This window comes from Panicum hallii, chromosome 3 (assembly GCF_002211085.1).
Source record: "Panicum hallii strain FIL2 chromosome 3, PHallii_v3.1, whole genome shotgun sequence".
NCBI lineage: Eukaryota > Viridiplantae > Streptophyta > Magnoliopsida > Poales > Poaceae > Panicum > Panicum hallii.
This window is the reverse complement of record NC_038044.1, coordinates 11,236,239-11,251,711: the sequence shown is the minus strand read 5'-3', so window position 1 is coordinate 11,251,711 and position 15,473 is coordinate 11,236,239. Positions and strand designations below refer to the sequence as shown.

Here is a 15,473-nt window from a genome sequence, read left to right as displayed (position 1 = left end):
GGAACAATTTCAGAGTGCTCATCGTTTCACAAACTATTTCATCTTTATCAGAGGTTTTGTAACAGAGTCCTTATCAGAGTCGATGAGTGAATACTAGCAACATGTTCGTGAAAGACATACCGGTAACATGTAAGTGTAGTTCCTTTTCCCTTTCAATCGTGTACAACTTTTTCTTTCTTTTGAAATCGGGAGCGAGATTGTGAGATACAAAGTCCAAACTGATGGCGCCTGCACTGCACCGCCGCGGCAGATTGCAGGACAGAAAGACGACGAGGGCGGAGGGCAAAGCAGAAAGCAGAGGAGGTGGCCGTTGTTGTTTCCTTGCTCTCTGAGCCTCCCTGGGGATCGGCGCCATGCGAGGCGGGTCCCAAACGTGCAGCTAGATTACAAAGCGAAAGCTGCCGGCGCTGCTGCTTTGACCACGGGGACCGACGGCGACGATGCGTGGCGCGGTGGCGGCAAGGGATCGGAAGCGCGCAGGCGCAGCCGTGGTGCAGAATGGGTCCAGGTGAGGACGCGACACGCCGCACGAGCCGCCCTCCCTCTTCTAGCTACAGGCGAGTGGCGACCAGGCCTGACGCCCTGAGGCCTCCACGCCACGAGGGCACGACGCTAGCGCGCTCGATCGGCAGGGTGACTGGGGAGACGAGACACGAGCCACAGCTACCTCTGCGACTCTGTCGCCGCTGCCCGATGGGCTAGTGTAGTCTCTGCTGCTCATCTGATCTGCTGCCTGCTGCCTGCTGCTGATGGATGCATATGGCCGTGCCTTCCACTGGTGATGGCTCAGACGCTCAGGGAGGAGGCAGAGGAGGAGAGGACGGCAGCAAGCAGGGGTACTTGTTACCTCCACTGTAAAAACACCAAGCAAGCAGAATGGAAGGTAAAACCACTGTGCATTGTTCGCCAGCCACCACCAGGGTGCGTGCTCGGTGAACTTCTGATAGCCTGAGCCTGAGCCTGATACTCTACACGTTACCAGAGCTGCATAGCTGACCATTTCTGTCACCTCAGCACCGCAAATCGCTTGCTAGTATAATAATAATCTTTGATCGTAAAGCTGCACACTAACATCTGAACTGCAACGGACTAATCTTCTCGTGACGAGGATTACATGTGTCGTCAGGGGCAAGTTTTGACTCTCTGACACGTACGCGGGCTTGCAATTAGGTGACCTAATGAGTTGTGCAGACATGACGCGATGCAGCCAGCCATACCGACCATACGGCGAGCAGAATCCTTTGGACGAGATTTCGTCACCGACCGATACGGCCGGCCGGCACGGCGGATCGGATCGCCACGGCCACCGCCGGCATACGAGTCGACGTTGGTCACCTAACATGCCTGCATGCACCTATACGGTGAGAGTCCATGAAGGGGAGGTGACAGGTGCGAGACCATCACACGACACGCGCTGCTCCTCCTGGCTGCAGCAAGAGGTTGCCAGCGGAAGGGGGAGCCCACCGCCCACCGCCTGGCGACACGGCGTGGAGGCGGCGCCGACCTGCCGGCACGCGGGCACGGCTGTTGCCGACACCGTGCGCTGCTCGACCAAACTAACAGCGAAGATTGACAGGCCATGCACAAAATGTTGCTCCTGTTCAATGGCAACAGATATATAAAATAGAGGATCTTTTCAACCTCCTGAAATTCCCTCGAACTCAGGAACCGAGGAGGTGCTACTAACCAACTCAGCTAGAGGTCCTCTAACAGATATATTGCTCCTGTTCCTGTAGGATATTTTCTACTTAAAAAATATGTTGTTGAGCTATTTTTTAAAAAAAAATGGAATGTCATGTCAGTAAATGTGATGTAGTCCATTTTTACATCTAACAATTTTTCCCATGAATTGGTGACATTCTTATGATACAACATCCTATTGTATTTACAGATCGTACTGTCATTCTATATACTTTCGTACGCATTTGTCAAAAGAAACAGAAAAAAAACACGTGTAAACCATAAGAAAGTACAGTATGTAGTAGAGCATTGCCTACAGCCTAGAGATCCCTAACAACTTTCTTCTATCGTGACCACCTGGCGCCCCCAGCAAGGACTGAAGTAGCTCCGTTCGCTTGGCCCAGATTCTGAACCCCCATGTAGTACCCATGTTGGCACACATTAACAGATGCATACCTTTCTTGTGCATGCACGATAACTAGTATCAACGAGCAAATGTCTTGGAGAAACCCCTTTCTGCGTGCAGGCCTATCATGAAATAAACTAAAAATCTCAGCAGCGCACAAAAGCCCGCAGATCGCAAACACCGAAAGAGGAACAGAGGAAACCTAAGCGGAACCACAAAGATCAATCTGACTGCAGAGTATTGATTTGAAAAGAAACAAAACCTGTTCAGAAGGGACTAATTTGGCGTGCCAACTTTAGTTGCCACTCATAAACCAGGCGCTCAGGGGTAGGTGCCAAAGCGTCCTTCTCGCGCGCATGTGCATCATCAGCATGGATAACAGAAATAACATCTTCAACCAGTTGGTCTCTGCCACCTCTAAGTGGATCCTACAATGGAGCATGAAGTCAAGACTAAGAACAAAATTGTCCTTTTCTTATGTATTTTGGATAGGTGGATTTTGGCAAGTTAAAAGGTTAAGTATTTGAAGTTCTGGATGGCAGAATTTTCCAATGAATTTTGTGCAGAACTCCTGTAAAATGCCAGCATTCAAATAGGTTTTTCTGTTTTACAGCGGTTTGTTGAAGAATTCAAGCATGCTCTCTTCAAGAATATACATAATTTTCAGTCAAATCATTTTTGGCTTAAGATTTCAATAAAGGGACGACACTCAGAACTACAAATATCATGAGCTCAGTCAGGCACAGGTTGAAGTTTTTTTCCGTTCCTTTGGAATAAAACATGATGAAGTTCATGCAGTAATATATGTAAAAATGAGCCAAGGTGATATGTCTACTTCAGCACTAATATTCTGACCTTCAAGATAACTTACCTGTAAAAATACATCTGTATGTGTTTTCCCTTCATACAATTGTAGCTTTACTTTCCCACCAGCATGTTTAAGGACATCCGCAAAAGTTTCACTGCACAAAAAATAAACATTGCTATTCACAGCTTGAGTATGGAGCAGGAAAGAATTGTATTGAATAGAAAGACATGGGTGCCCAACTAATAATAATACAGTTCTAAAGTTGGTTTCAGAAAAGAAAAATGGTCACAAAGTAATTTTCATTAAAAAAGGCTACAGGCAGCACAAGAGAGTGTTTGCAAACAACGATACAGCTGGAAAGTCTAAGCATTTCTGGAACTTGAAGCATTTGACAATTAGCCTTTTTTACGAAGTATTCTAAATGATATTAAAAACCAGAGTCAAAATTGGTATAGTGTTCCCTATCTACAAGTAGAATTCCAATCGAGAATAACTGCTGAAGTGTGCCTTCAACTTTGTTTATGTATTCATTTTGAATTTTAGAGAGAAAAAAGCCTGATAAAGGAATAGAAATATGTAACCGGTTCAAGTATAAATAACACAATTAAAATGAGGAGCCCAGAAGGAAAAACAATCAAACCTGGCAGATGATGGTATGGAGTAATCTGCTGTTCCATGCATTAGTACAATTTCAGGTAGCAGAGCTATCGCTTCAGCACTTGATCTCTTGGTGACGATTTCAGGAGAGAAAAGTGGCAGCGATTCCTCTCCCTCCATTATGCTGAAATATACTTGTATTCAGTTAATACTAGTAAAGAAAGAACACATCCACAACACAAGTATAACACATTGTTTACCTGAGAAATATTGAACGATAAAGCCCGCGTTCATGGAAGTGATCGACCAACTTTTGGATGTTGTATCTACAAAGCGTAAATAAGCATATATGTCATGTAGGATTGGTAACACCATATTAGTGTCTTAGTTTGAGATCAACGAAAACAGAATGGTTGTATTACTGTTCATCCGATAGATTATTGTACGTTCTTTTGTGCTAAAAGGAAATTTCAGATGGCCAAAAGTCAAGTGAAGGGCTAAATACAGGTTCATATTGGGGTTCATCATTCAAGCATGGTGCAAACATTTTTAGTGTTTGTAGCAGACAAATAACTTTCTGTGCTAGTACCCTTAAGAAGTGATTAATGGTACAATATTTAATTAATAATATGCATTTACTATTATAATAAAAACAGCGGCCTAGCCTAGGCATTCATGTTCTCACCCTCCAGATAAACCAAAATATGCTTTTACTTGAGCCAGATTCCAAGAGGTATGCTCTCCCTTAGATTCTTTAACTGCTTGGTCTAAGAGAGCGCAAGCCGCAATATGTGCTCCTGCTGATTGACCCATCAAGTATATTCTGCAGATTTGTCATAATTTGATTTAACCAAAGTACAATTAAATAACATCCAAAGCAGGCTACAAAGTACAAAGCTCAAAGAGATAACTGCAAGTACTAGCAAACAAATGACGCAGTATCACTTACTTATTAGGATCCCCTCCAAAGCTAACAGCATTATTACAAACAAATGATATCCCCTCAGAAGCATCAGTGACCATGTCACTTATTGTTCCTTGAGGGAAATTTCTGCAAGACATATTCATATTTTCACCAAGCAAGCAAAGAGAAATCAATCATTCAATACTCACCGATTAAAAAAAATAAAGTTCAAGAACATAATCTGAATGACAGGTACATAGTGAACTACATCACAAAAAGCCTTGTAAGGCATCATCACCTGTAATCAATACAAGCTACTATAATTCCTCGCTCTGCCAACCGCCTTCCAAGGAGAGCACCCCATGCCTTGTAACTAAATATAAGAGAGATCATTAACGAGGAAAGTCACAATGAAGGAACCTTACAATGTATTGTGAGGAGACAGCCATTTACCCAATGATCCATGCTCCGCCAGTTACAAAGGCCACAACTGGACAAGATTTGCTGTGATCTCTGGGTATGTACAGATCCAACCTGCGTACTAAAATCCTCAGTAAATCCAGCATAGTACAACAAAATTTGTTGCATTTATATAGCACATAACTTACCTGTTTCTTGGTTGTTCTCCATAGACTACACTTCTACAAACCTGACTTGAAAAGAAATAATAGTACCCAACTGAAAACAAATAAAAGGGATAAATATTAATTGTTAGAATATGCTATGCCAACCATACTTCAGTGTCATCCATACATCAATAGCATAAAGAAACAAGAAAAGGTTGCAAATGCAAGAACTATTAAAGCAAAGAGGCAAAGAATATGTAACCGTAATTTTTCAAGATAACCAAAAGGACAAGAACAGCCAAAATCAAAATTACTTATTGTGCACCTTTTATGAAACCAGGCATGAGTAAAACTGCATAAAGAAGGAGCGCAATGAGCTGCGATATCCACCGATAGCCTACCCTGAAAAATCAGAAAGCATGTAGAAAATTTGGTCATGGATCTATGCATTTGTGCATTGTGGTGTAAGGACAAGAAACTGTATATACCATAATATGAATCTTTAGCTAGCAAACATAAATTAACATTTTGGTGCATGCATGTAAAATATGCCATGGTGTCCCTCTGAAACAGTTAAAAAAGGCAAAGCAATAATACAGGTTCTTATCGCCTTAAGAAACAGGGATGCAGCCATGCAGGTCCTTATAAATTATTACCCTTACATTCCAAAACTCATCCAAATTCAGGTTCCAAAACAGAAAAGGTGAAAATAAAATGAAGGGAGTGACCCAGCAAAACTAACTACTGCGTACCCACTTGCATCCTGACGGTAATACATAGTGATCTACTGGAGAGGTGTGCGATGAACGCCGGTGCAATTCTCCAAACGGTAACCACTGTCGATCAAGGAAACGGTAAACGAATTGTAACACTGAAGCTACGCATAGAAGCATATCAAAGCATCCAACTCGATAACAACCACGTAATCGCAGCATCCGAAATTTCAACAGAGATCGGAGCCAGCTAAATTCAGAGAAAGAGGGGATCGCTAATCGCCAGTAATTGGTAAACGCAGATCACCCGAGGTATCCGAGCAGGGTGAAGGCGAGGCCGGTGACGAGGTACGTCTCGGCAGCGGCATGGCCGACGTCCTCCCGGAAGGTGGACCGCCTCCCGTCGCCCGCGCGGCCGCTGCGGGGACTCGAGTCGAGCAAGACCGGCCCGGTGCGACGGCGCAGGCCGTGGAGCCCGCCGCGCGGGACGAAAGCCTCCGCCTCGGCGCCCGCGTCGCCGCCGGAGGTCTGGTCCCCGGGCTGCATTGCCACGCTGACGGTTGAGAGCGTTCCGGTGGTGGTGATGTGTGTGTGTGGGGAGGGGCGAGGGGAGCGGATCGGGCTGGCGGGACGTGTTGGTGGGTGGAGATGGAGTCATGGAGAGAGATTGGGGTCCGCCCCCCGCCAAAATTAGGAGGCGGATGAGCGCGCGAGTCGCGACGGCGACGGCGAGAGTGCTTGTGGCTGCGTGCGAGGCGGGGAGGGGTCGGTTCTTCAGTTTCAGACGTTAGGAGGATATTAATTGTCAAAGTATGACCGCACCGGCTTAAACCATGTCTTGCATGAGAATTCTTAAACAACAAAGCATGTCATACTGAATTCCAAATTACATAGCTTCAGTATGGAAAAACCAAGCAGGACGTCCTTGGCACACCGTAACCAAGCAGTACGTCCTTGGCACACCGTCTTACCTGGTGTCGACACGACCGCAATCTTTGGCAACATAGACGTGATCATCCCATTTCTCACGTGGAACAAACCACAGTTGTGAAAAGGATCTTTATCGTAATATCCACTACCATAGTCGCACATGAAGTAGATACAATCCTCCTAGGCTCCACATTCAGAAGCAGGGAGAGACCTAGAGTATGTGCCAGCAAAGAGAGCTTGCCCTCCCAAAGCACTGACCGGTCTCCACTAACCGCAGGAATCGGTCAGGTCTGCTTCGAAGATGTCAAATGAAACAGTACGATACCGTTGCACTCTGTCACAACCTCGCGCAGTGGAGGGGATTCTAGCCAATCGCCTTATCTGCAGCAACCTATCACTAGATCCAACAAGATATCTCCAATATGTATAGTCATACCCCTTACGAAAGGCTCGCAATGTCGTAGTCGTAGTCCCTGAATCATTGATGGAGTGAGCTATGCATCTCATGGATTGGATTCTGGGCTCGCCTTGGTCGCTTGAATCAATGTCAAGGACGAAGAGTTTGTTGCTGCGCGAGATCGTCTACAGATTTCCGTCGAAGAATGCAGCATCAGATATGGTCTCATGGGGCACTCTGAATGACGCGGGAGCAGCAGCAGCCGAAGCCTGGCCGACAGAAATTGAACTTTTATCTCCGCAGGTGATCAGCACAGCGAAAAGGGAATCCGGAGACACGCGCCTGGACGAGGGCAGCGCCAGCTTGAAGAACGCCCTCATGGTCTGTGCTCCCAGGGGGGCAAACGAGGGCAGCCGAGGAAGCCGCACAGCGTCCCTGGAGATTGGGTCCACGAGCGAGCACGCGCCGTCGGTCCTGTCCTGGAAGAGGAGCCATCTGCCCACGGAGCCGTGGCAGCGGCGACGACGAGCACCGTCGTCCGGTAGAGGCACGCGGTGGGTTTCGCCGGCCGGGAGGCTAACGAAGGTCGCGTCGTGGAGGGCCACCCACGGATGCGGAGGGGGCAGCAGGGGCGCCGCCAGCCGGGCGGCGCGGCACCATCGGTGGCAGACCGCTCGGAGCCGGACACGGTCGGATAGGGAGGGGAGGCGGCTGAGGACGAGGCCCAGAAGTTCCGGCTGGAGGTCTGACCATGGCGTGGTGGATCGTCTGGCCCTGGCCACCATCATGCGGCAGCGCAAGGCCGAGGAGACGGATTGGACGAGCCGTGGTGGAGGCGACGGAGGTGTTGGAGGGCAAAGGAGAAGACACGTACGCCCTGGAAGTTTATACGTAGCCCCTATAGCCGTTGACACGCTGGACTGCAATATGATCGATCTCTTCGTGTTAAAAGTAGGTGTCTTCTCCTCCCGGACTGCAATACTGTATCAATACGAATCGTTTTACCTTGCTACGTACTCCTCCGTACTCCTATCTGCAATGGATATGGGCCATATGGCCAGTGCTGCTCACGAGGCCACAGCCGTGGTGGGCTGGGCCTCATATTTTTTTTCTCTCGGATGGGCCTCATTTTTGTTGGGCAAAGTGGATGTGGCTGTTGTTGGACAGCACGCGCGACGCCGACCTGGCTTTGCGCATGCGCCGCTGTCGTCGGCGACCACGTCGAACGGCGATGGGCGCGACAAAACCGAAGCGGCGGCGCCACCGCGTCTGCGGGAAAACGTTTCACGGTTTGGAATGGGGGACAGCTCGATTTCCAATCCATTGTTTGTTATGATGAGCGCCGCCGGCGCGTTGCTCCGCCGTGTCGGTCGGTGCACGGCAAATGCCTGGATGGGCTCGTTCTGCGGCGGCGAGAAAAGCGGATCGCGATCACGTTCCTCGGTTCCGCGACACGACACAACAAGACAATCTAATCCACGACAAAAAAAATATATATTGACAATTGAACCACAATATTGACGAGAGAGATCGAAGCAGCAGTGAACAAAATTGATCAAAAATATGTACATATTTTGAGCGTTCATGTTAATTAGCAGCCATCATCCACGAGTTACATCATCTTTGTCATCCTAGCTAGATCGAGCTGAGCATCCTAAGTAAGAATGGAGGGAGGGTGAGCGCTACTAATGAATGGCGGCGGCGGCGGGCGGGCGGGCGACGGCGTGCGCGGTTGGAAAGGTCAGAAAGATCAGGCGATGCCGAGGAAGTCAAGCGCGGACTTGGCCATGACGGCGGCGAACTCCTTGAAACTGATGACCCCGTCGCCGTCTGCGTCGGCGTCGCGCATCATCCGCGTCAGCTCCTCGAAGGTGAGCGGCTGGCCGAGGCGCGCCATGGAGCGCGCCAGCTCGGCGGCGGAGATGAAGCCGTTGCCGTCGCGGTCGAAGGCGCGGAACACCTCCAGGAGCTGGGCCTGGTCGACGAGGTGCGTCTGCGTGGTGAGCAGGGGCGCGATGGCGGCCGCCAGCTCGTCGAACTCCACGGCGCCGTTGCCGTCCGCGTCCATCCCCACCAGCAGCGCGCGCACCTCCTCCCCCGTGGGGCGCAGGCCCAGCGACCGCAGCAGCGCCGCCAGCTCCAGCTGCGTCAGGCTGCCGTCGCCGTCCATGTCGAACCGCCGGAAGATCTCGCGGAGCTGCTTCAGCTGGCTGCCCCGCAGCGGCGCGTGCTGATGCTTCTTCGTCGGCGCCGGGACGGAGGCCGCCGCCGCTGGTGCCGACCTCGTCATCGCTAGCAGCGCTGGTGAAAATCCTTGAGGCCTGTGGAGACGGGCGATCGATCAGCTGCAGGTAGAGAGAGGTAGGTAGATGAGGAGGAGATGGTGACCGAGCCGAGAGGGCTGACCGGGTTATTTATGGAGGCCGGGTAGGAGGCGGATCTACCGGGAAGACGCGTCGCGTTGGGTATGGGCCGCCCGTTGCCTTGCCTGGAGACAGTGGAGAGCTGCGGCGACGACTGGCCGAGGACCGGGTCGGTGCGTGCATGGGTGGAAACTACCCGGTGGGTGCGCGTCAGAAGTGGTTTGGGGCTCTGGTCTTTTTGGTTGCAACTGAGGGGGGTCGTCAAGTTAGCTGCAACTTCGTTGTAACCTCCAAGGACTGGTCTGATACGTACAGTCCATAGGAGCTGGATGTGTCGTTCTCGCGAGAACAAATTGTCCTCATTTTCAGATGAGATTTCTAAATTTCAAACTAGACTTCTCTGCTCATTGTTTCAGTATATTCAGCACGGTTCAGTGCACCCACCACCACCAAAGGTCCATCCCATCCCATGCCATGCCGTGTGACCCCCTTGCTGAAGTGTCCAAATGCGGTTCATCTTTGAACGCTGTTTAGGACAAAACTAAGGTCCGCGGCCATTCCTGAACTCAATTTTTTTTTCTTTTAAAGCCCATTCCTGAATTCAGTTGTTACACTGTCTGTCTGTGCACCAGCTAGACTAAGAAAAATGCAAAGGAGCTCAAGCTCATCAAGGGAGCTCTAGCTGATTAGTCCATGCCTGAAGGACCCTGGTAATGATATCCTGAAAGAACCAGGAGTGCGGTTGGCATCAGCGGTTCAATATTAGCAACAGAGAATCTTACAGCTGCCGCGCCGCGCCCTGCTGCTCTCCCATAAACATTACAAGTGGCCAGTCACTCATCAGGATGTGGTCGGTCAGACCCTATCATTTCCTGCAGAATAATTGGACGTGCTCGTACCGGAATATTTCGAAGTTATCTGCTCATGCTGCCTCGTCAACCGAGAGCCAGCCACGGCGATTGTGGAAAGCCATGACCACTCTCTGAGATACTAGTAGCCTCTACGTTTGTTGTAGCATGATGTCCGCTTCTGAGAATTAGCAGCAGGATGATTGAAGCGCATCCATTTGAATTTTGACGTGCATTTAGTTCATGTTCAACTGGATGCAGGCATGTCGCCGTTTGCTAAACTGAACCTTCTTGTCGTCAGTATTGTTCTGGTTAAACGCTTCAAATTCATGTGGTTTCTGGTACAAAACACACTTGCCTAGCACTGCTCTGTGGAAACACAGCCATCATGCATCTGACCTTAGATGGTTAGATTTGATCCTGGCAGCGGCAGGCATCAGCCTATCATCAGTTGATGTTTCTGCATATTCTGTATAGGTCAAATGGTTGGTGGGTGGGGTGTATCTGCGAGGTCAGCTGAGGCAGATTTTTTTTTTAGTTTTCTTTTTCTTCCTACACTCACGAAATTGCACTTATGTATATCTACAGAAATTATTTATTTTGCGATAAAATATATGCCCACAACTATCATGGCGGACATATCAGCCCTTAATTGATGCTAGTGAGCCCCCATAATTTTGCAAATTTGCATATGCTGCAGCTTTACATTTTTTCCCCAACAGGATGAAAACAGCTCTGTCAACAGTCCTTTTTCCAAATACAGCCAATCATCCCGACATGGATTCACATTTCACACTGCTCAACAACCCTCTGTTCCCAAAATCCGAAGGCATGCAACCAGACTCCATGGGCTCCGCGGAAGGACACAACAGAGAAACATGCTGGCCACCATGCCATTTTATACTTCTGTAAGCAAATCTCGAGCTGTGAGCCCTTGGATTGGGAATGAAAGGAATGGCATTTGGCTAGGCTTGTGTCTGGAACAAATGGTCCTTGATGATTTGGATGAAAAAGGACAGTGCAGACAATTAGGCATTACCTGCACAAAGAAAAGATGTAACCGTAGAAGAGTACTCCCTCCGTCCTAAAAAATAAATCATTCTAGGATTTAAAATTTATTCTTAAAAAACAAGTCATCTTACTCTATTTAGAAAGTGCATGTGCATGCAAGAATTAATTAATTAGTACCAAATATGGGTAATAAATGGAGGGAAATATGAGATTTTACTTTCTTGTTAGTTTGTTCTAGAATTTTTAGAATAATTTGTTTTTAGGACGGGGGAGTATAGAATTAGCACGCACTCGCTACATGCATCATCCCTAGGCAAAACGGTTAAAAACACTGCCTAGCTTCCATATTTAGGACAAACCTGATAGGAAATTCATCCGGCAGTTTTGATTGTCACTCCATGCTACATGTATCCAACTCACTGTCAGGTCTATGAATTTGCAATCCAGGCATAGCCCTTGATGTGTGCTCTGAGATACCGCCATGGGCAGGTATCTGACTGAGATGCTGGTCTCCCGGGATAGGATGAACAGTGCATTGTAGAATGCGGATCGAGAAGGCAGCATCGCGAGATCTTCTGCTGCTAATTGCAGAAATTGGAAATTCAACTTAGGATGTCAATACCAAGAAATCTCTGACTCCAACGGATACAGGCGGACGGCTGCCGTGCCCTTGGAGGAGATGAGGCCGCCACACCCGGCCAGGGCGGGTCGCGTGAGCTCAAGCACGCGGCATGGATGCGCGCGGCTTGCTGCCACAGAACAGCAGAGGGTGAAGCTCTCGTGGTAGGCGGGGACGGAGCGGAGGACAGGACTTTCGCTTCCGGCTGGAACGGGACCTGAAGAGGGCGGCGGCCGTCGGTGCCGGAGGCGAGGCGTCCGAACCCAGGGTGCTTTACGTAAATATGTTCTGTGATTTTACAAATGGACCCCTAATTTGGATCGCGATCCAAATTAGGGAGGTTTTCGAAAGTATCTGGTCCTGTATTTACAAAAATACCCCCTAATAGGGGGCTGATCGAAATATATAATCCCGAATATTATAAATGGACCCTGGACCGGATCGCGACTATTAATCGCGATCGAAACCACGGGGTGTCTGCAAATACACGGCGCCGGCGCCGGAGGAGACGACGAGAGCGACGGTGGCGTCGTTTGGAGGTGGGGATTGGCCACCGGAGCGTGTGGAGGCGGGGCGCGGAGGGCGGTGCGGGCGGAGGCCGGTGTGCAAAGCGCGGCGCGTGCGGAGGCAGGTGAGGGAGTTACCAGAGGCCTGGGGGCGCCATCGCGGAGAAGAAACCGGTCAGTGTTGGGGATGACAATGAAGCTTGGGTATCTGCATCCTCGGTTCGTGCAGCTGCCCACCAAATCGAAACAGAGGAAGAAGAGCAGGTGCCCCCTAATCCAGCGGGCGTCTATCAAAGTTGATGTAAATCCATTTTCTCATCTAAATGGCAGCAACGGGCGTCCCATCCGCATGAAGATTGATTTCTGTTTCCTGTTTCTAGCTCGCTTGGATAGTTGGATGGATTGTGTTGTTCCCCTAGCCTGTACGTAGAATGGTTTCTTCTTTTCACATAGGATTGCTTTCTTCTTCCTTGGCTTAGAAAGGAACTGAGTTGAACTATGGCGGTCCACAGCATCGGCCAACGAGCTCTCCGCACAGTTTCAGAATCAGAGAGGTAGGAAGAGGAGATTGGTAGAGCAAGGAACCGCACCGTCATACCATAATTGAACATACACATAGGAAAATATCAATATTTCTGGTTTTCTACATGTCAATGAGAAGAGGGACAGAGGTGAAGAAAGAGGAGCAGTGAGCAGAAGAAGACTCATTTTTTTCGTGACCGTGCCTGAGCACGTTTTTCATTAAGAGAAGCGGAAGAAGACTCATCAAGCGATAAAAAGTTAAATTTCCTAGGGATGGCATACATACAGATGCAGTACAATACTGATAACTGAATACTTTCCAGCCAGAAGCAATCCGTGCAGTACCAGAACAATGAAGTCTAGCAATTGTCAGGAGGACCCCCAGCTGCGTGTGTAGTTGTTGCAGAGGTGGACCTTGCCGAAGTGGAGGCGCGGGTGCCTCCGCCACGTGCCGTTGGATGGTGACCCTGATGAAGCGGTTGCCGACGTGCCGCGTGCGTGGGATCGTCGGCTCCGATGAGCATTGCCTTGTCGTGCCGGGCGAAGTGGCATCTGCAGTCATGGGTTGGTTGGTTCATGAGCTACTAATCTTTTTTTTGGATCACTGTTGATCGGATTGCAGATTCGTGGTATCACACAACAAGTAGTAGGATAGGAATTTTGCTTTAAAGAAAGGAAGGACCTTGAGGCCGTGATGTCTGTGCTCTGCCGCGTGATGTCGATGAGCCCGTCGTCGTAGTCGGCAACGGCGAGCGTGCAGCGGTCGATCCAGAATCATGTCAATGGATCCGGGCTTGATTTGGATGCCGTCCACGGCGTGCCCCCGGCCTCCATCGAACACCAGGTTGCAGACGATGACGTGGTAGCAGCTCTTGAGATGGAGCCCCTTGCCGGTGAGCACGACGCGCTGGCCGCGGCCATCGATGGCCCTGGGGAGGCGACGCGGAGGAGGAGTGGAGATGGATGGTGCCGGACACCTCGAACACGATCCACAGGGGCTCCGCCTCGCGACACGAGTGAAGCTCTCGTTGAGTCGTGGTAGAGCTGACCCTGAGCTAAGAATGGGAGCGGGCGGCGGCGGCGGCCGTCGGTGCCAGAGGCAAAGGCGTCCGCCCCCAGGGTGATTTTATATATGGAATCCTGATTTGAATTGCGATTACTGATCGCGATTCAAAATATGGGGTTTTCCGAAAATATCCGATCAGATTTACAAAATGCCCCTCATTTGGATCGCGATTATTAACCGCGATCCAAACCAGAGGGCTTATTGAAAATATATAATCCCGAAAATTACAAATGGACCTCTGATTTGGATCGGGGCGGTGTGTTGCAAATATGAGACGCCGGCGCTGGAGGAGACGACGAGAGCCCGTGCCGCCGCCGGTGAGCTCCGCTCGCGACGCAGCGATGGATCCTGCTCTATCCTCCGGATCTCACCCATCTAGCGGCTACCTCCGGCTCCCCTTGCGCTCCTCTAACGGTCCTACATCGCTCGGCGATTCGGCCGCCGCGGCGGTGCGTGCGCGTCGCTAGCGCCTTGAGCTGAGACGGTGAGGGGCGGTGCTGGTGCCTGCGCGTCCCTAGCTCAGCGAGGCGGTTCCTGAACGCGTGAAGCAGTGCCCGGTTCGGTGTTTCGTCTAGCGCTGCGGACCTGAAGGTGGCGGCAGGATTCAGTTTGTTCACTCCGGTGAAGATGCTCTCCATCCGCAACGCTCCGCTCATTGTTTAGTTGAGCAGGCGACCAGAAAATCCATCCTGGGCCAGACAAATTGAGCATGTCCACCATTTTGAAGAGGTTGATCATAAACATCTGAGCTGAAGTCCATTTTGTGAAGGTTTGCAAAGCACAATGAGTTAATGACCCATAGAAGAGATAATTCCTACTACATTTCAGATACCGATTCTGAATGGAGCTCTTAATTCCCATCAACAAATGCAGTGCAATGCTGATAGCTGAATACTTTCCTGCCAGAAGCAATCCGTGGAGTAATAAAACAATGAAGGGTGTGTTCGTTTCCGGGTATCTAAACTTTAGAGAGGTCACATCAAAGAGAATCTTATCATTTAGAAGTATTAAATAAAGTCTAATTACAAAACTAATTGCAGAACCCTAGTGCTAATTCGCGAGACGAATCTAATGAGGTATATTAGTCCATGATTAGCGAACAATTACTGTAGCATCACTGTGGCAAATTATGGATTAATTAGGCTCATTAAATTTGTCTCGCGAATTAGCACCTAGCTGTGCAAAAAGTTTTATAAACAGATTTTATTTAATACTTCTAAATAGCAAGATTCTCTTTGATGTGATGGATCTAAAGTTTAGATAGCAGGAAACGAACAGGCCCGAAGTCTAGCAATCGTCCGGGGGCCTTAGCACAGGGTTGTACGATGTCCTTGAGCGCCGGCTCCATGGTCCAATGCTGGTAGTAATCCTCTGGTCTGAAGACAGCTTCGTGTGCTCCAGGGCCGTCGACCAGGCAGGGCAGTGCCCCATTGAGCAAAGCGTCCCCTTCCGACCTGGTCGACCTTTGCCGCCCGGTCTTCTCCGGCAGCTTGTTCTTGAATACCATGGTCTTCTTTGGGGGGCAACCGCCTTCCTA

The 15,473-nt window shown here is 49.5% G+C and overlaps 2 protein-coding genes and 1 pseudogene across 2 annotated transcripts; all 3 read right to left on the bottom strand.

Annotated features, from left to right (window-relative positions):
* Positions 1-1,864: 1,864 nt before the first annotated feature.
* LOC112887557 (probable isoprenylcysteine alpha-carbonyl methylesterase ICME) lies at positions 1,865-6,293 on the bottom strand. Its single transcript, XM_025953747.1, has 12 exons — positions 5,982-6,293; positions 5,287-5,363; positions 5,004-5,073; positions 4,849-4,929; positions 4,694-4,768; positions 4,441-4,542; positions 4,177-4,314; positions 3,752-3,817; positions 3,535-3,675; positions 2,958-3,048; positions 2,349-2,514; positions 1,865-2,208 (listed from the first exon to the last, which is right to left on the bottom strand). Exons 1-11 carry the CDS (start codon positions 6,218-6,220, stop codon positions 2,353-2,355), a joined length of 1,242 nt encoding a protein of 413 aa, XP_025809532.1. The 5' UTR covers positions 6,221-6,293; the 3' UTR covers positions 1,865-2,208; positions 2,349-2,352.
* A 2,203-nt stretch (positions 6,294-8,496) lies between these two features.
* LOC112887561 (probable calcium-binding protein CML14) lies at positions 8,497-9,372 on the bottom strand. The gene has a single exon (XM_025953753.1). The coding sequence runs from the start codon at positions 9,289-9,291 to the stop codon at positions 8,752-8,754; it is 540 nt and encodes a 179-aa protein (XP_025809538.1). The 5' UTR covers positions 9,292-9,372; the 3' UTR covers positions 8,497-8,751.
* Positions 9,373-13,016: 3,644 nt separating this feature from the next.
* LOC112885194 lies at positions 13,017-15,443 on the bottom strand (annotated as a pseudogene).
* Between the last annotated feature and the right edge of the window lie 30 nt (positions 15,444-15,473).